We start from the raw sequence: 15,786 nt of genomic DNA on the forward strand, positions 1-15,786 counted from the left end.
TTGAGGAGACTAGGACTTAAAGTGTGATCACCTATAAGAGAAAGAGAAGGAAAGGAGTTGCTCTTAGAGAGGTTGCTCTAGAGAGAACTTAGATCATCTTAGAGATGTTTTGATGAATGAATTTGTGTTGTTGTTTTTTGATACTTGTTGTAGCCTCTATATATAGGCTACCAAGCAACACTATTTGGCCTTAAACAACTCATAATGGGTTAGGTTTTAGCACTTAAACATTAATGGAATGTTAGGTTTAAGCACTTAAAACACTAATGGAATGTTAGGTTTAAGCACTTAAACACTAATGGAATGTTAGGTTTAAGCACTTACTGCTCCAATTTTGCTGCAGCTATATCTCCACCAAGAACTCAAAATGGGCCTTCGACCTCTTCACATCAAATGATCCACAATGAGTGTAGATCATTGTGGCAAATTTTCAGAGCTTTCTTCCATGTGGTTGGGCCGGAAACGCTGCTGGACCTCTTACAGGTCCAGTTTTCCAGTTTTGCTTCTGCAGAAAATTGGACTGATTTTTTTAAGGCCTTCCACTCAAAACTAGCTCTAGCACTCTTCATAAGAAATGATTCTTGGGCTATCTAGAATGGATCTGCAGAGTTTCAGATCATTTCGAGTTCATTTGGTCAGTCTGCCACCCCTCTTTCCTTGTTTAGCTCGGTTTCTCCTAGCCGAAGTAGGAAAATGTGCTAAAGTTGACTTTTCATTTCCATGCTTCCATCATTTTCTTTTCTTGCAACTCGCATAATCTTCCATAGTAGGCTTTATTTAGCCTCTAAATAATATATTTCAAACTTGTCGACAATATATAGCTTGAGCCACTGACTTTGACTCAATTTCTCCATGACACGCCTTGTCAGGCCAAAATGCTCATTTTGGGTCCAAACAGTTCCATCAATTGAAAATCAATTACAGCATTGAATATTTCAACACGATAATAATGCATAGACTTTCAATTACAGCATTGAATACTTTATCAATATGTCTACACACATGTTTTAAGCCCAACATATCTTGCATAGACTTGTGATGTGGGGAGCCGGTCTTCCCTACATGTTTTTTAAAGCAACATTGAACACCACCGATCCTTCTCCGATTGTCAAACCCATAAGAAGTGAACAAAGAATGCCTCGAAGGATCGCTATCAAAAAGAAAGCATGGAAAACAAAATGCCTTATCATTCTCATCAGAGTACTCAAGCCAATGATATTTTTCAAACCACATCCCATTAAATCTGCGATCTTGATCTCCACAAAGATGAGTTGGATACTCTTCTAATTTTGGTTGATAAGGACCATAAAGTATATATTTTCTTCGAACTTCATCACGCTCATTAATAGGATATGACGAGATTGCAGGGCGTTTTCCCGGATCACGTTCAATGTGATTAACATCAATTTCATGAGACTCAACTCGTACAGAACAAGAAGGTTCTTCCACAACCGAACTTGGAATATCACCCATAACAACATCATTTTTCAGAAAATATGAATTTACTTTCTTCTGAACTTTTCGTGGCTTAGGATTTTGAGGTTGATCTGTCATTAAAAACAAAACCTAGAAAAAAGAAAACATGAAAACAACCAATCTTAAGTTGCTGCTTGCTGGCCATGTATAAATTACAAAATATACAAGGACCACACCCGGGCACCCCACCAGGCCACCACATCCCTCCCCACCACAAGGGAAAACAAATTTAACTTACTCAAAAGCTAAAAAACACCCAATCAAAAGTATAATCAACTCAACTTTCAAACAATCAACACAATAAAGAAATTGCCACTATCATGAGCAATTGGGTATTTGGGTATTAATAATACAAATTCAATATCTTTTTCTACAAATCAATAGATTTGATTGCTTACATCAAGAAATCTAGAAATACCCAAATTCTAACCTAAATTACATTCTAATTTTGTCAAAAAATTTCATTATAGAAGAGAAGTTAAAGTGTAATACCTGAATAAGGTTGAGAGATGAGACTCATGAGAGCAGATTATTAAGGAGAGGAGATAAGAGTGACTTGGTAGAGAGAGGTGAGAGTCTGAGGCTCTGAGCTTGAGAAACACAGAACAGAGAAAGGGAGAAAAGGAGGTGAGGACGAGAGGACAGAGAGGATAGAGAAAGGGAAAAAAGGAGAGACTTGTCTGCTAGTTGGTACATACATTAATTATATATGTTGACCTTTTTTTTTTTTTTAAAGGGTGCTATGACTTACTGACTTAGTATACATATATTAATTTTTTTCTCCCCAAAACCTTGAGGTGTGCTGCAGCACACCCTTAGGTCCGTGCCTGCTCCCGCCAATTTGTGATTTACTTCAATTTGTTCCATGCTGACTAGCGTTGTGCTTGTGTAGATACACCGCCGGGTAATAAAGCTAGCCGCGACGCGTTTGACAAGGCCATGGATCGCGCGGAAATACAGAATTTCCTGGAGGGCATGTATGCCGCTGGGCTGGCCGCTTAGCAGACCGTCGTTGATCCACAGACCCTGACGGTGAGCCAGTCAGAGACTCCGGTGGTGATGCTGATGCCACACTACTCTCATCTTGGCGCCGGCGGTCCACCTGTGGTACAGGTGGACACTGGTGCAGATCGTGGGGCTGCTGGTGGGAGCAGGGCGCAGGCCGCCCCCGAGAAGAGGGAGAGAGTGCCCGCCAACCGTTGTGGGCCCCAGAAGGAGAGGGTGGTGTCGAGGAGGGAACCCGTTACCACTGCGGGGTTGGAGCCCCAAGGGCCGCCGAGGCCTGTTGTCCAGGGTGCCGTTCTTCAGAAGAGGCGTCAGAATGACGTCGATGACCACGAAGAGGCGGTCGACGTCGTGCCTATCGGGGCGTGCCAACAGAGGCAGAAGAAGGCCAGGCAGACGCCGCCGACAACGACTGTTGCTGCCGCTGGGGAGGGGCCAAGTAGCAGGCTGGATTCCTTTGGCGCCTACACCGAAATCTTGACGGATCCAGAGCGGGAGTTCCTCTTTCACCTCTGTGAGCGGCTAGGGTTTGGAGGATTGGACGGGACCGTCCGCTCGACCGCTGTTCAACAATCGCCGTTCAGCTCAGCATTTGGGCATCTGTCCGTTGGGCTGCATGAGTTGTTCCTGGTGGCGTCGAACTAGCCTCAGGTTGAGCGGCAGCTGAGGGAGGAGATCAAAGGTCTCCAGAAGGAGTTGGGGGAGGCGAAAGACAAGCTGGCGGATGTCGAGCGGCGCTTGACCAAGGCGGAGTGTGAAGCGTTGGATGCCCGCGGCAAGCTGAACACCGCCATCGAGCGGGACCTCGAGCGGAACGACCACTTATCCCAGCTGGAGCAAGACATTGCCCTGCTGAAGGACCAACTAGCGGCGAAGGCTAAGAAAGTTGAGATCCTTTAGCGGGATTCTGCCGCCAAATCAGCGGAGCTGAAAAAGTTTGAGGATGAAGTTGCCCAGCTGGGGAGTGAGAGGAGCCGAGCAGAGGCTGCCGCCGTGGACTCGCTTAAGCAGTCTTCGGCGTATAAGCAAGCGCTGACGGAGGCGGCGAAGGGTGGTGCCGCTGCCAACTTGGACCTGCTGAACAAGAAGGGCGCCATTGACTGGGTCAAAGCGTCTCAGTCTGCTAGGTTGTCAGGTCAGCAGGAACCTGCGAGCAGTGTGGTTCCTACTCAGACTGAGGGTGCCCGCTTAGGTAGTGGTGAAAGTGATGAGCGTCAGGCGGATGACTCTCAGCGGACTCCACCTCCCACTCAATCCGAAATTTCTCGCGATGGCTTCATGGCTGCCCACACTCGGGAGGATGGCACCATGGTGACGCCGAGCCCTACCTCTCATGGTTGGGATCAGACGAGTCGCCTGGTTAATCCACAGCCGCCGGTAGGCGAAGAAAATGTTTCTGCCGCTCCCAACAATCCGTGAAGACTGTCGGCTTCGTAGCTTTTTTTGTAATGCCGCTGAGGCTTCTCTTTGTAATTTGACAATATTTTTGGGTGAGTAATCCCGACCCTGAATATATGCAATATTGCTTCTCTGAATTTTTCTAAGTGTGTGATTGTTGTTAGCTAGCATGATTGTGTTGTTTGAATGTTTATATACCTCTAGAGTTTTGACTTGTGCTTTTGCCAATAAATGAAACATTAAAGGAATTAAAATTGTTCCAAGCGCACGATGTAGCGGACGTGGTCCGCTGAATGTTGTTGGCGTTGCCAGTTAACTTTCGTGCTGGACTTGGTGACAATGGTTTGAATAATTCCTCGTTTCATTGATAGCTGACAGATCAGCGTTTACAAAAGCGGGGTTGTACCCGTTAGGTAGCTTCCCTTAGCTAAATATTGAACAAAAATTTAGCTAAGTCAAGATGCTCTTGGGTAACGGCATGACTATTTGTAATAATACCGAAGGTGTTCGGTATTCCAAGGGTGGGTCGTTGTGACACCATCCTTGTCCATTAAGTAGAAGGTGTCGGGGCTAACGACTTCCACTATTTTGTATGGTCCTTCCCAAGTTGGGCGGAGTGCCGTTGGCGGTGGAATGACTTCCTTCATTACCCAGTCCCCCAGCTGGAGGTTCCGGGCTTTGACTCTGGCGTTGTAGAAACGCGATACTCGTTGCTTGTTTTGCAAGTTGTGCAAATGGGCCCTGTGGCGTTTCTCCTCGAGGAGGTCTTTGTAGAGGTTGACGCCCCCGCCGTTGGTTTTGGAGCAGTAGCTCTCGACCCTAGCGGTAGGTTGGGTGACTTCAATGGGTAGGACGGCCTCAGTGCCGAACATCATACAGAATGGTGTTTCACCGGTGGCGGAAGTTGGGGTAGTTCTGATGGCCCACAAAACTTCTGGGAGCTTCTCCGTCCATAGACCCTTGGCGCCGTCGAGTTTCTTTTTTAGCAGCTTCTTGATTATCTTGTTTGCTGCTTCGACTTGGCCGTTGGTTTGAGGGTGAGCGACGGATGCAAAGCTCATCTTGGTGCCCAGGTTAGCGGTGAAGGAAATGAGTTCCTTGTTGTTGAACTGTGTTCCATTGTCTGTGATGATGGTATGGGGACGCCGTAGCGGCAGTAGATGTTCTTCCAGAGGAAGTGAGTGACCTTGGCGGTGGTTATTGTTGTTAGCGGTTCCGCCTCGATCCATTTACTGTTATAGTCGATGGTGACAATGATGTACTTGAACTGGCCCTTGGTGGTTGGGAATTTGCCAAGCAAGTCCAGGCCCCATATGGAGTGGATCCATGGGCCAACGATGATTGACAGGGGTTCCGCCGGGGCATGGGGTAGGTCAGCGTATTGTTGACATTTGTGGCAAGACCTGGAAACCTTCCTGGCATCGTCGCCTAGCGTGGGCCAGAAGTAGCCCTGTCGCATTGTGCGATTGGCCAGAGATCTGGCGTCGGAGTGGTTTCCACATTCCCCTGCGTGTATCATTGCTAGAACGGCCTTTCCCTCCTCTGGGGTGAGACACCGGAGGTTAGGATGGGTGAATCCCTGGTGGTAAAGATTGCCATGCTGGATATTATAGCGGGTTGCTCTCCGCTTGAGTTGCCGTGCCTCGACCTTGTCTGCTGGTAGCGTTCCATTGAGCTTGTACTCGATGATTTCATCCATCCAGCTGGGATTGACCTCAATGTTAAAGATCTCCGCTAGGATTTTGGTGATGCTTGGCTTGTCAAGGCACTCCACCCTTGTGTCCGCTGGACTTTGGTGTGGTTGAGCGGTTGCCAGTCTTGCCAGTGAATCAGCCTTGGCGTTCTTTTCCCTAGGGATCTGTGTGATGATGTGAAATTTGAATTTTTTGAGAAGAGTCTTGACGTACCCCAAGTATGCCGCTAACTGTTGGTCTTTGGCCTGGAAACTGTCGTTGACCTGGTTAACGACTAGCTGGGAGTCGCTGAATTTGTTGACGTTGTCAACTCCTGAGTCGATGGCGAGGAGTAAGCTTGCAATGAGCGCTTCATACTCCGCCATGTTGTTTGAGGCTGTGAAGTTGAATTTTAATGCGTATTCCACGTTCAGTCCCCCTGGTCCTGTCAGGATAACTCTGGCGTCGCAAGCCTTGGCGCAGGCGGAGCCGTCCACATGGAGGTTCCAGTCTAACTGCTGCTGGGGGGCTGGTTTCTCAGCGGTTACCATTTCTATACTGGCTTCTTCAAGCCCTTGGTTGGGTTCATCCTGACGCTCGGTGAGCTCAGCGATGAAATCTGCCACCGCCTGGCCTTTCATGGCGGTCTTTGGCTTGTAGTCAATGTCGAACTCGCTGAGCTCGATGGCCCACTTGCTGAGGCGCCCAGAGTGCTCAGGGTTCTGCATTACTTGCCTCAGCGGTTGGTTTGTTAAGACATGAATTGTGTGGGCCTGGAAGTACTGGCGGAGGTGCCTAGCTGCGACAATGAGTGCGAGAGCGAGCTGCTCCAGGGGGGTATATCTTGTTTACGCCCCGTTCATGCCTCTGCCGGCGTAGAACACTAGGAGCTCTGCTTGGGCTTCTCGCCGTACAATGGCACAACTTACCGCTAATGGGGATACTACTAGATAGATGTATAGTATCTCACCCTGTACCGGGATTGAAAGAAGTGGGACTGCTGCCAAGTACTCCTTCAAGCTTTGGAACGCTGCCTCATAGTCTGGGGTCCAGTCAATTTCTTTCTTGTGGGTCCTCTTCAGAACTTTGAAAAATGGGAGGCATCTGTCAGTGAGTCTGGAGATGAACCGAGAAAGGGCAGTTAGTTTGCCTTGGAGGCTATGGACGTGCACCTTCCATTTCGGGGACTTCATGTTGAGGATAGCTTGCACCTTGTCAGGGTTAGCCTCTATGCCACGTTCACTGACGATGTATGCCAAGAACTTGCTGGCGGTAACGCCAAAGAAACATTTTTCTAGGTTGAGGCGCATACCATAGGCCAAGAGAATGGCGAATATGATGTGGAGATTTGCCACGTGTCCGCTGGCCTTTATGCTCTTGACCAACATGTCGTCTACGTAGACTTCTATTATTTTGCCAAGGTGCTCCGCGAATATGGCGTTTATCAACCGCTGGTATGTTGCCCCAGCGTTCTTCAAACCGAAAGGCATGACATTGTAACAGTATAGGCCCTTGTCGGTTGTGAATGTGGTGTATTCCTGGTCGCCGGGGTGCATCTTGATTTGGTTGTACCCTGAGAATGCATCCATCATGCTTAGCAACTCATGTCCCGCCGTATCGTCAACCGGTTGGTCGATGCGTGGGAGCGGGAAGCTATCCTTGGGGAAAGCCTTGTTGAGACCCTTGAAGTCTACGCACATCCGCCACTTTCCGCTAGGTTTCTTGACCATGACTAAGTTGGAAATCCACTAAGGATAATTGACTTGGCGGATGAACCCAATGCCCTGGAGTTTGGCGACTTCTTCCCTTATTGCACGATATCTTTCTTCATCGAAGGCCCTTCGCCGCTGCTTGACCGGATAGAAAGATGGTTTGATGCTTAACTTTTGCGTGATGATCTCAGGGGAGATGCCCGACATATCAGATAGGACCATGCAAAGACGGCGGCGTTGTCTCGTAGAAACTGAGTGAGTTCTGCCGCTATCTCTGGGGCTAGCTGAGCGCCTATGCGGACCGTCCGCTCAGGGTACTCGTCGGAGATGCTGATAACCCTCAAGGATGTTTCTGGGTTGACAGGCTCCTTTTTCACATATTTCTCCTCGTCATCCCTAGGATCTTCAAAAATATTTGTCGACGGTGCATGGTTTCCTACCGTTAGGATCTCATGACGGTGCGTCAACCGGGCCACAGTTGTTGAATAGCACTCTCGTGCCAGTTGTTGACTTTCCTTCACGCAGCCTGTCCCATTGGGTGTAGGGAACTTCATGAGAAGCATGTATCCGGCTATGATGCATTTGAGCTTGTTGAGCGCCGATCGACAGATGATGGCATTCTACGAACTGAAGCAGTCGACGACGATGAACTCTGTATGTATCTCCGCTGTGCATGGACTCTCGCCGATAACTAGTCGCATGTAGTCAGAACCGAGTGGTTGTGTGAAGTCACCAGAGAAGCTGAGCAGTGGCTCATGATCTTGGAGTAATTTTCTATTCCGCTGGAGTTGGTTGTAGCAACCATTGAATATGACATTGACAGCGGATCCGCTGTCAACAAGGACTCTTCCCACGGACCACTTGTCGAGCATGGCGTCGATCAGGAATGGATCATTGTGGAGTAGATGTACTCCGGGCTCTTCTTCCTCCGAGAAGGTAATGGGTTCCCAACCAGACTTTGGGACTTTAGCGAATCTCTCATAGCAGAGGTTGCAAATTTCTTTGGGGTGGTTGGCGCGTGCATAGCGCTTTCTTGCCCTATGAGACATGTTGGTGATCGGAGCACCGCCGTCTATGGTATTAATGCGGCGCATGGGTTCGATGTTGGCAACCACAGGTGGTGGCTGACGCACCTTGAACTGTTCCAGCTTACCATCACGATACAAAGTCTCAATTGCCGTTTTGAGAGCGTTGCAGTTGTTGGTGTTGTGACCGCTGTCCTCGTGGTATTTGCACCACCTGCCGGTGTTTCTTGGTTTTTCCACCCTTGGGTACTTTCTTGGGGGTGGCGGTGGTATTTGGTCTTTGCATTGGTCGTATATCTCTTCATACGAGGTTGTGAGGACTGTAAAGACTACGTACCGCTGGGAGGACTCCGTTTGTTTGTTACGGTTATCCCCATGGGATGAGCGGTTGCCCTTGTTGTAATGCTGGTCCTTTTGCCGCTTGTTCTGGTAGCTGCCTTGCTGCCACTCTCTCTTCTTATCAGTTGGCAGCGTAGCAGAGGTTTTGTTGGCTGTCTCCAGATGGCTGGATGAAGGTTGAGTGGACTTTGCCGGCGTTGGCGGTGATGGTGGGGTTTCTCCATATGTGATGAATTCTGCTTGTGCATGGATGACAGCTTCGCTCATGACATGGTCATATGCAGCGTTTGGATGATTGTAGTTGAGATGATAGAGAAACGGTCCCTTTAGGAGTCCTTGCTTGAAGGCTGCCAGCGCCATTGTTTTATCCAGATCACGGCACTGAGACGCCGCCGCTCGCCACCTGGTGACAAATGCCTTCAATGTTTTCTCTGCACCCTGTTTGACGTTGAACAGCTGACTTGTGTTGTGGTGTCCGGCGGCCAAAAGGATGAACCGAGAGAGGAAAGCGTTTGATAATGCATGGAATGAGTCGATGGATCCTGGCGGACACTCAAAGAACCAACTCATTGCCTCACTATCCAACGTTTCGCTGAACAAGTGGCAGAGGGTGGCGTCATCAAATCCCTTGTTGTTAGTGACCTTCTTGAAAGTGTCCATGTGTACGAAGGGGTCAGTTATGCCGCTGTAATGTGACATCTTTGGTGTCTTTGCATGTGCTGGTCTGACGGCCTGCAGGATCCTGGCGGTGAATAGCCCTAGCCTGGACGCAAATAGTGGATTTGGGATTGGCGCTGGGGCACCTGCCTCAGCCCGGATTAGCCTTTGCTCTAATTGCTGCATTCTTTCTAGGATTAGGGCGGTTGCGTCGCCAGCGGGCCCCGCCTGGCGGTTCCACTGCGCCAGCTCCCGCCTGGGCGCTGGTGGATTACCTTCAGTTCTAGCTCTAACTGTAGAGCGGTTGGTGTGCGGTTATGACTCCGCCTCCTGCTCTAACATTAGCCGGGGCAGGGGAGGTGGGCCCATTCCCAATAGTTCTGGGGCAGGGGAGGCGGGCCCATTCCCAATAGTTCTGGTGGGTTCAGCGGTACCTGCATCTGTATGACTGGTGCGGGTACCAATCTGACGGCGTTGGGTAGACTACGTTTGGTACTCTGCGATTGCTCGCTCTGCGCCTGGTTAGCGTTTGCCTCTAGCGCTTTCTTCAGTTCGTCGAATCTTGACATCAGTGTGGCCACTTGCTTTTGGGCTTCGGCCTTTTTCCTGCACTCTTGTTCGCGCTCTCTGTTTGCCTTGTGGAGGTTCGCCAATGCCAGCTGATACATAACGGCGAGATCCTGGCCTGGTGGGCGACTACTGCCAGGTAAGGCCTCTACTGCAGTTTGAGTCAGTGAGACCTGGGATGAGCCCTGTGGTTCCACGCTAGGGTTAACCGGAGTGTTAAATAATGCGCGGTTAACGTTAATCGAGGGATTGGTGGGATGGGGGTTGACGGATTGGTCCGCTTGCTCTTCAGCGTTTACCCCGCTACCGTTAGTCATGGTGATTGTTGTGGTGGGATGACCTTTTGTTCAAAGATTCCCACAGACGGCGCAAATGTTAATGTCTAAGATCTAGCGGTGGCTAAACCTTGGTTAACGCGGGTCTGGTAGGCGGACCGCTACTCATGGTGTAGTCAATACTTCTACTACCTGTCAAGTAAAATACAAAGGACGTCAAAGGGAGACCGCGCTGGGCGGTCTTCTCTTCTCCGATGCCTAAGTTAGTCAATATATTTATGTTGACAGAATAACAATAGGTAAGCAGTAAATGCGTAATTAATAAGGAGAGAGGAGTGAACCTTTTATAGGTGGGGAAGAGGCTGACCTCTTCCTTGTTTTCGATGTGGGACTGATATGCTTCAGTCCCCAGTTTGTGGAGCTTCTGGTGCTGTTTTGGCACAGTGCGTGGCAGCACGTCAGCGGTGATCTGGGGGTGAGCCAGGGCTTAGGCGGTAGCCTGCTTGGCTGTGTATTCGTAGGTCACGCCGTTGGTGGTAGTTGGTACCGCTGGCGGTAACATGAGCGTGGCTCATTATAGCTAATTATGCTTGGCAAATGCTCATGTAAGTACACATATTATTCGTTGAGCATATTAATTAATTTCAGATATTATTTGGTTTTGAATATTTATTGGAATTTTGATTGGATTTTCCATCATGATTTTCGAATGTGAGTTTTCTATGCTCGGATTTAGACTTATGATTTATAATGATATTCGACAAATTATTTTTCAGAGGTGATTTATGGAATTATATACTATATTTTTGTTCGTCGATTTCAAGATTTTTGAAAATGAGATTTTCGATGGAATTATATTACTTGATTATTCATCGGCTTTCGGTTTTGGCATTGGGAATACTTTAGCGATGATTTCGGTTTTGGGTTGTTGTTTATGAATCTACTTTAATCCCGACTATTTGGCTATCGATTTGGGAATACTTTTGACGTGTGGGACACGTCGTTGATTTATTTTATTTCTTTTCTCTTGAGTTTTACCGAGTACGGTTGGGAATCGTGCTTGTGTTTTCTATTGCGAGATTTGGGGAAGTTTTATGGATTTATTGGTTTTCGAATGTTTCCTTCACCATACTTGGGTTGCTTTATTTTTTAGTTCTCCTCCTCAAGTGAGTTGCAGTCGAGGCTCCGGCCTCCTCACTTACTTTGTGTTTGTGGGTCGAAGTCGAGGATAGAGCAGGGGGCTACCTAGGAGGCTCCTTCGTTATATGGTGATAGGGGCTAGTCCGATTTCTTTTAACCAGCGGGGCTGGTATGTTTTCACGAAATTTTGAGTTTAAAGAAATACGTTTTATAAACGTTGCATGCATCGAGGTTTTATAAGTTTAAATACGTGGGAAAGTATTCAAGTTTGCTTCATTTAAATTATCTTGATTATTTATTTTTGTCCACTCACACTAACGTGTTTTTCAATACTTTTCCCCTGGGCCATTCGGTTTCAAATGCCCAGTTTGCAGGTTAGATTAGTTGAGGTCGGGCGTACATGAAGTTGAGGCATAGTTGTCACTGGTTCCTCATTGTAGGATCTATCGATCCTTTATCATCTTTACTTTTTATTCTAGTAAACCTTTTGTTTTAGAATTGCTCTGATAACCTGAGGGATTAATGTTATTAAGTTGAGATTTGTGTAATTAAAACCCGTACTTATGAGTCTCAAGTAATCTCAACTATTACCCCCATAAGATAAAATTAAAATCCCGGCAAACAAACTAGAGCTCTAACTGATGATAACCACTAACCCGGTCAAGGCGTGGTTCCCGATAACATGCCATGGTCACATTCGTGACCCCCGATTACTGTAGGTGATTCCCGATCCTCAATCCTCAGGTATTTGGATTCCCGGTATAAATACCAAAACATTAAGCAAGTCGCAATGGACCCAAAATGTTACCCAAATCTAAAATAACAGATTCCCCGTGATCCCTATCAATACTCCCCGTACAAAGACCAAATATATTTCACGTAAATATATATATATATATATATATATATATATATATATATATATATATATATATATATATATATTACGTGCTCATTCACTCAGGAATGCCACTAATAGCAACTATAGTTTGCAGTTAAATAAATAACTTCCAAAACGATAAGGTAAACCCGTTCGTAAATGAACATTGTGAGATTACTCACCTTTGAATCCCGCTGCGTCTTCACACATAAACCGAGATAAGCACTAGTCGCTGCAATCCACTCAACACACTTTCCACCTACCTAATCACATCAATGTCACATCTTAATACCACTTGTGGTATGAAAGCATCTAATTTCAAAGCAAGCAATTAAAGTTTGAATCCCTAAATAGAACTACAACCCGAAAGTAACGCCAATCGAGGCGAAACCTCATCTGAGACCACCCAAAGTCTTCGGAACACTCCTACGAACGATATGACAAAACTACAAGTCTATTGAAGGCCGGATCCTCATGGATCGATAACCGAGACAATCGAAAATGGTAAAAACCCTAACAAATTCATACGATCTCCAAAAATTACGTTTTATATATTGAAATGCTCGTATTGACGAGTGGATCGTATATAGAACCAGAAACTGTCCCTGACATGGCTGGAATTGCCGCCAAGCGCTGCCACAGGCTGTTGCACATGTACCCCACTTGATCAAAACTCAAAACCACCTTAATCCAACCATCCAAAATGTCAAGAATACCAAGTACAACATCTTTAATACCTGGAGTTCAAGCCAACTCGGCTTAGATCACCGTCGATCGCCGCCACAAGCTCAAACACGCTGTTCACATTGAGTTTACTCTTCTCCGGTGCAAATCGATCAAAACCACCACCATGGATCGAACGAGGATGCTCCCACGAGAAGAACAAGCCCGGTTTCATGCCTTGCCGTCGCCGAAGTTGAGATTTCCGATCGGGTCGGACCACCGTAGCCTTCGCCGCTTCGATGCGCCGCTGTGGGTGGTATTTGGTGCAATCCACCACCACAGGGAGGAAGGCGAGGTCAGTTTGAATGGTATGGACAAGCACCGTCACTGGAGGACGCCGGAATCCGCCGGAAAAGTCGGGTCGGGTCAATCGAAAAATTTGGATAGTAAGGGTTTCAGCCGAGAGAGGAGAGAGAGAGAATATTTCTAAAAGAGGAAAATTGCAATTTATGAAATATTTTCCAAAAAAATCCTATTTATACCAAAATGGAAATTTTTTCCGACGGCCATAACTTCTTCATAAAAACTCCGATTTTCGTATTCCACATATCCATGAAATCGTATCGATGCCCTCTACGACTTTTGTGAAGAAAGTTTTCGGAAAAACCCAACGTATAAAAAGTCAACCTTTGCATCCCCCCAAAACTATGCATTTCGAATAATTATTCGTCTGAAATAATTTCACTCCATTCCCGAACCACGAATCGTCCCAACAATCACTGAATAAGTTTCTGAAAATCCTCGGAAAAAATAATAATTAATTTCTGGGGGTATTAGATATAGTCATCAAGTAACCTGTGGAAAAATGGTAAAACTAATTTTGAAAAGTTAGAGATTCTATGCTGATCAATTCTCCTCTTTGACTTAATATTTTCATTAAAATAATACAATTTAGAGAAATATTTCCAAGGGTCACTAGCCGTTAGAAATAATTTGTTCATTACTGAGGGTACTTTGTTGCCCTCGAAACTAAGAAATCATTTCCAGAAATAGGTTTACCATTATTGACAATACAAAATGTTGTCGAAAATAAGACTAGCGCCAAAAGGTCCCGCCATTTTTTTTTTTTTTTCCGACGAAATTGGAAATCTTTTCCTACAACATATTGTCCGTCGGAAATAAAATATATTTTGATAGAACTTTTCCAACGACCATTTTTTGTGGTCGAAAAAAGAGTTTTTTTGCGAGGGCAATTCTTTGCTGTTGGAAATCTTCGTCGGAAATGAGGACTTTTGTTGTAGTGTCTTTTTGGAATGCAGATTTGGGGGACTCTCCATCATTCTCTTGGAGAAGCATCCTCCAAGGAAGACAGGTACTCAAAAGCTGGTGTAAAATGGTGCATAGGCAATGGAAACCGGGTTAGTATTTAGCATGATAAGTGGATTCCAAATTGTCAACAAGTCACACTGTAAAAGCCTCCGGGATGTGTCTTTGAACTAGTTTCGGACTTGATTGACTCCAATAAAAGGCAGTGGATTTGAGCTGCAGTCCATGCCATCTTCCCACCTGAGATTGCTCAAAAGGTACTTTGTATCCCTCTTAGTTGTAGACATTTGCTTGATAAACTTTGTTGGAGTCCAGAGAAGCGAGGCTTCTACACAATTAAAACTGCTTATTAGATAGCTAGAACAAAAATGTTGGAGAATGTACTTACTTCTACCTCTCAAGGAGACCCTTTTAGGGAATTGTGGGAAAGAGTTTGGAAAGCAAAAGTGTCGGGTAAAGTACAAATTTGTATCTGGAGAGCTTGTTCGAATCTTTTACCTACAAGAGCTAAACTGAGCATGAAGGGATATGTGGGAGATTTGGACTGCCTCTTATGCCCTCATCCATATGAAGATGTAGCTCATGTTCTCTATAAGTGTCCTACTGCAGCCTCTATCTTAAATGCTCCTCCTTTCAACATAGGTAGTAGTTTGTTACCTAATATTCATTTCAAGGAGTGGATGCTTGAACATGCATTGCATATGAAGAAAGAAACCTTTGCAAGACTAATGATGATTCTTTGGGCCTTGTGGAAGAATAGAAACAATTTGCTCTAGCATAAAAACACGAAGCAATCTGCGAATGAGTTGGTTCTTAGCTCGATGGCTTGGTTTGAAGACTTTAGTCAAGCGAACAAGGTCTTCAAGTCAGACATACCGAAACAGAGAATCAGTTGGAAAGCTGCTACTCAAGTAAAATGGAAGCTTAACGTTGATGGCAGCTTTCTTCCCAATATAACTCATGGAGGTGTTGCTGGTATATTGAGAGATGATTCAGGAACTTTCAGAGCTGCATCTGCAACTCCAATTCACCATGTTGCCTCTGCAAAACAAGTGGAGCTCTGTGCAATCAAGGAAGGGCTAAAATTTTTGCAACAATTGCAGGTAAGCAATGTTGTCATTGAAATAGATTGCCTTGAGGCCGTTTCAAACATTGCAGACACATAGGCTACTCATGTTACTGAAGAAGGAATCGTTGTTGACATTCGTCATGAGTTGCAAGTAAGGCCAAGCATTATTGTACATCATGCGTCTAGAGTCTGTACCCGAGTGGCACATTGTTTAGCCAACTCTGCTTATGAAGCTAATATAGCATGTACTTGACTTGAACACCCCCAAACTTCATTATGGAGTTTATCAAAGGTGATTGTAAACATTTGGGAGGCTATCCCTAAGTTTAATGAAGTTGATTATTTGATTAATTTTTTTATAAATATTTCAAGAAAGCACCACACATGCTCTGGTCAAACTATATATATATATATATATATATATATATATATATATATATATATTGTTTTTTTTTTTTGAAAAAACAAAAACAAAAACATAGTAAAAAAAAATTGTTATTACAGAGAGAATATAGTGAGAGAGAAAAATGAGTTGTGGTAATAAATATATATTTTGTAAATATCATTGATTTAATTAATTC

At 45.6% G+C, this 15,786-nt stretch overlaps 1 protein-coding gene across 1 annotated transcript in view; it reads left to right on the forward strand.

Moving 5' to 3' along the window:
• Positions 1–14,957: 14,957 nt before the first annotated feature.
• LOC133730611 (DDT domain-containing protein PTM) overlaps positions 14,958–15,786 on the forward strand; it is a 14,023-nt gene continuing 13,194 nt past the window's right edge. Inside the window, 1 exon segment of the mRNA XM_062158169.1 lies at positions 14,958–15,239. Within this exon segment, the coding sequence (XP_062014153.1) occupies positions 14,958–15,239 (282 nt within the window).

Source organism: Rosa rugosa, chromosome 2 (genome assembly GCF_958449725.1).
Source record: "Rosa rugosa chromosome 2, drRosRugo1.1, whole genome shotgun sequence".
Taxonomy (NCBI): Eukaryota; Viridiplantae; Streptophyta; class Magnoliopsida; order Rosales; family Rosaceae; genus Rosa; species Rosa rugosa.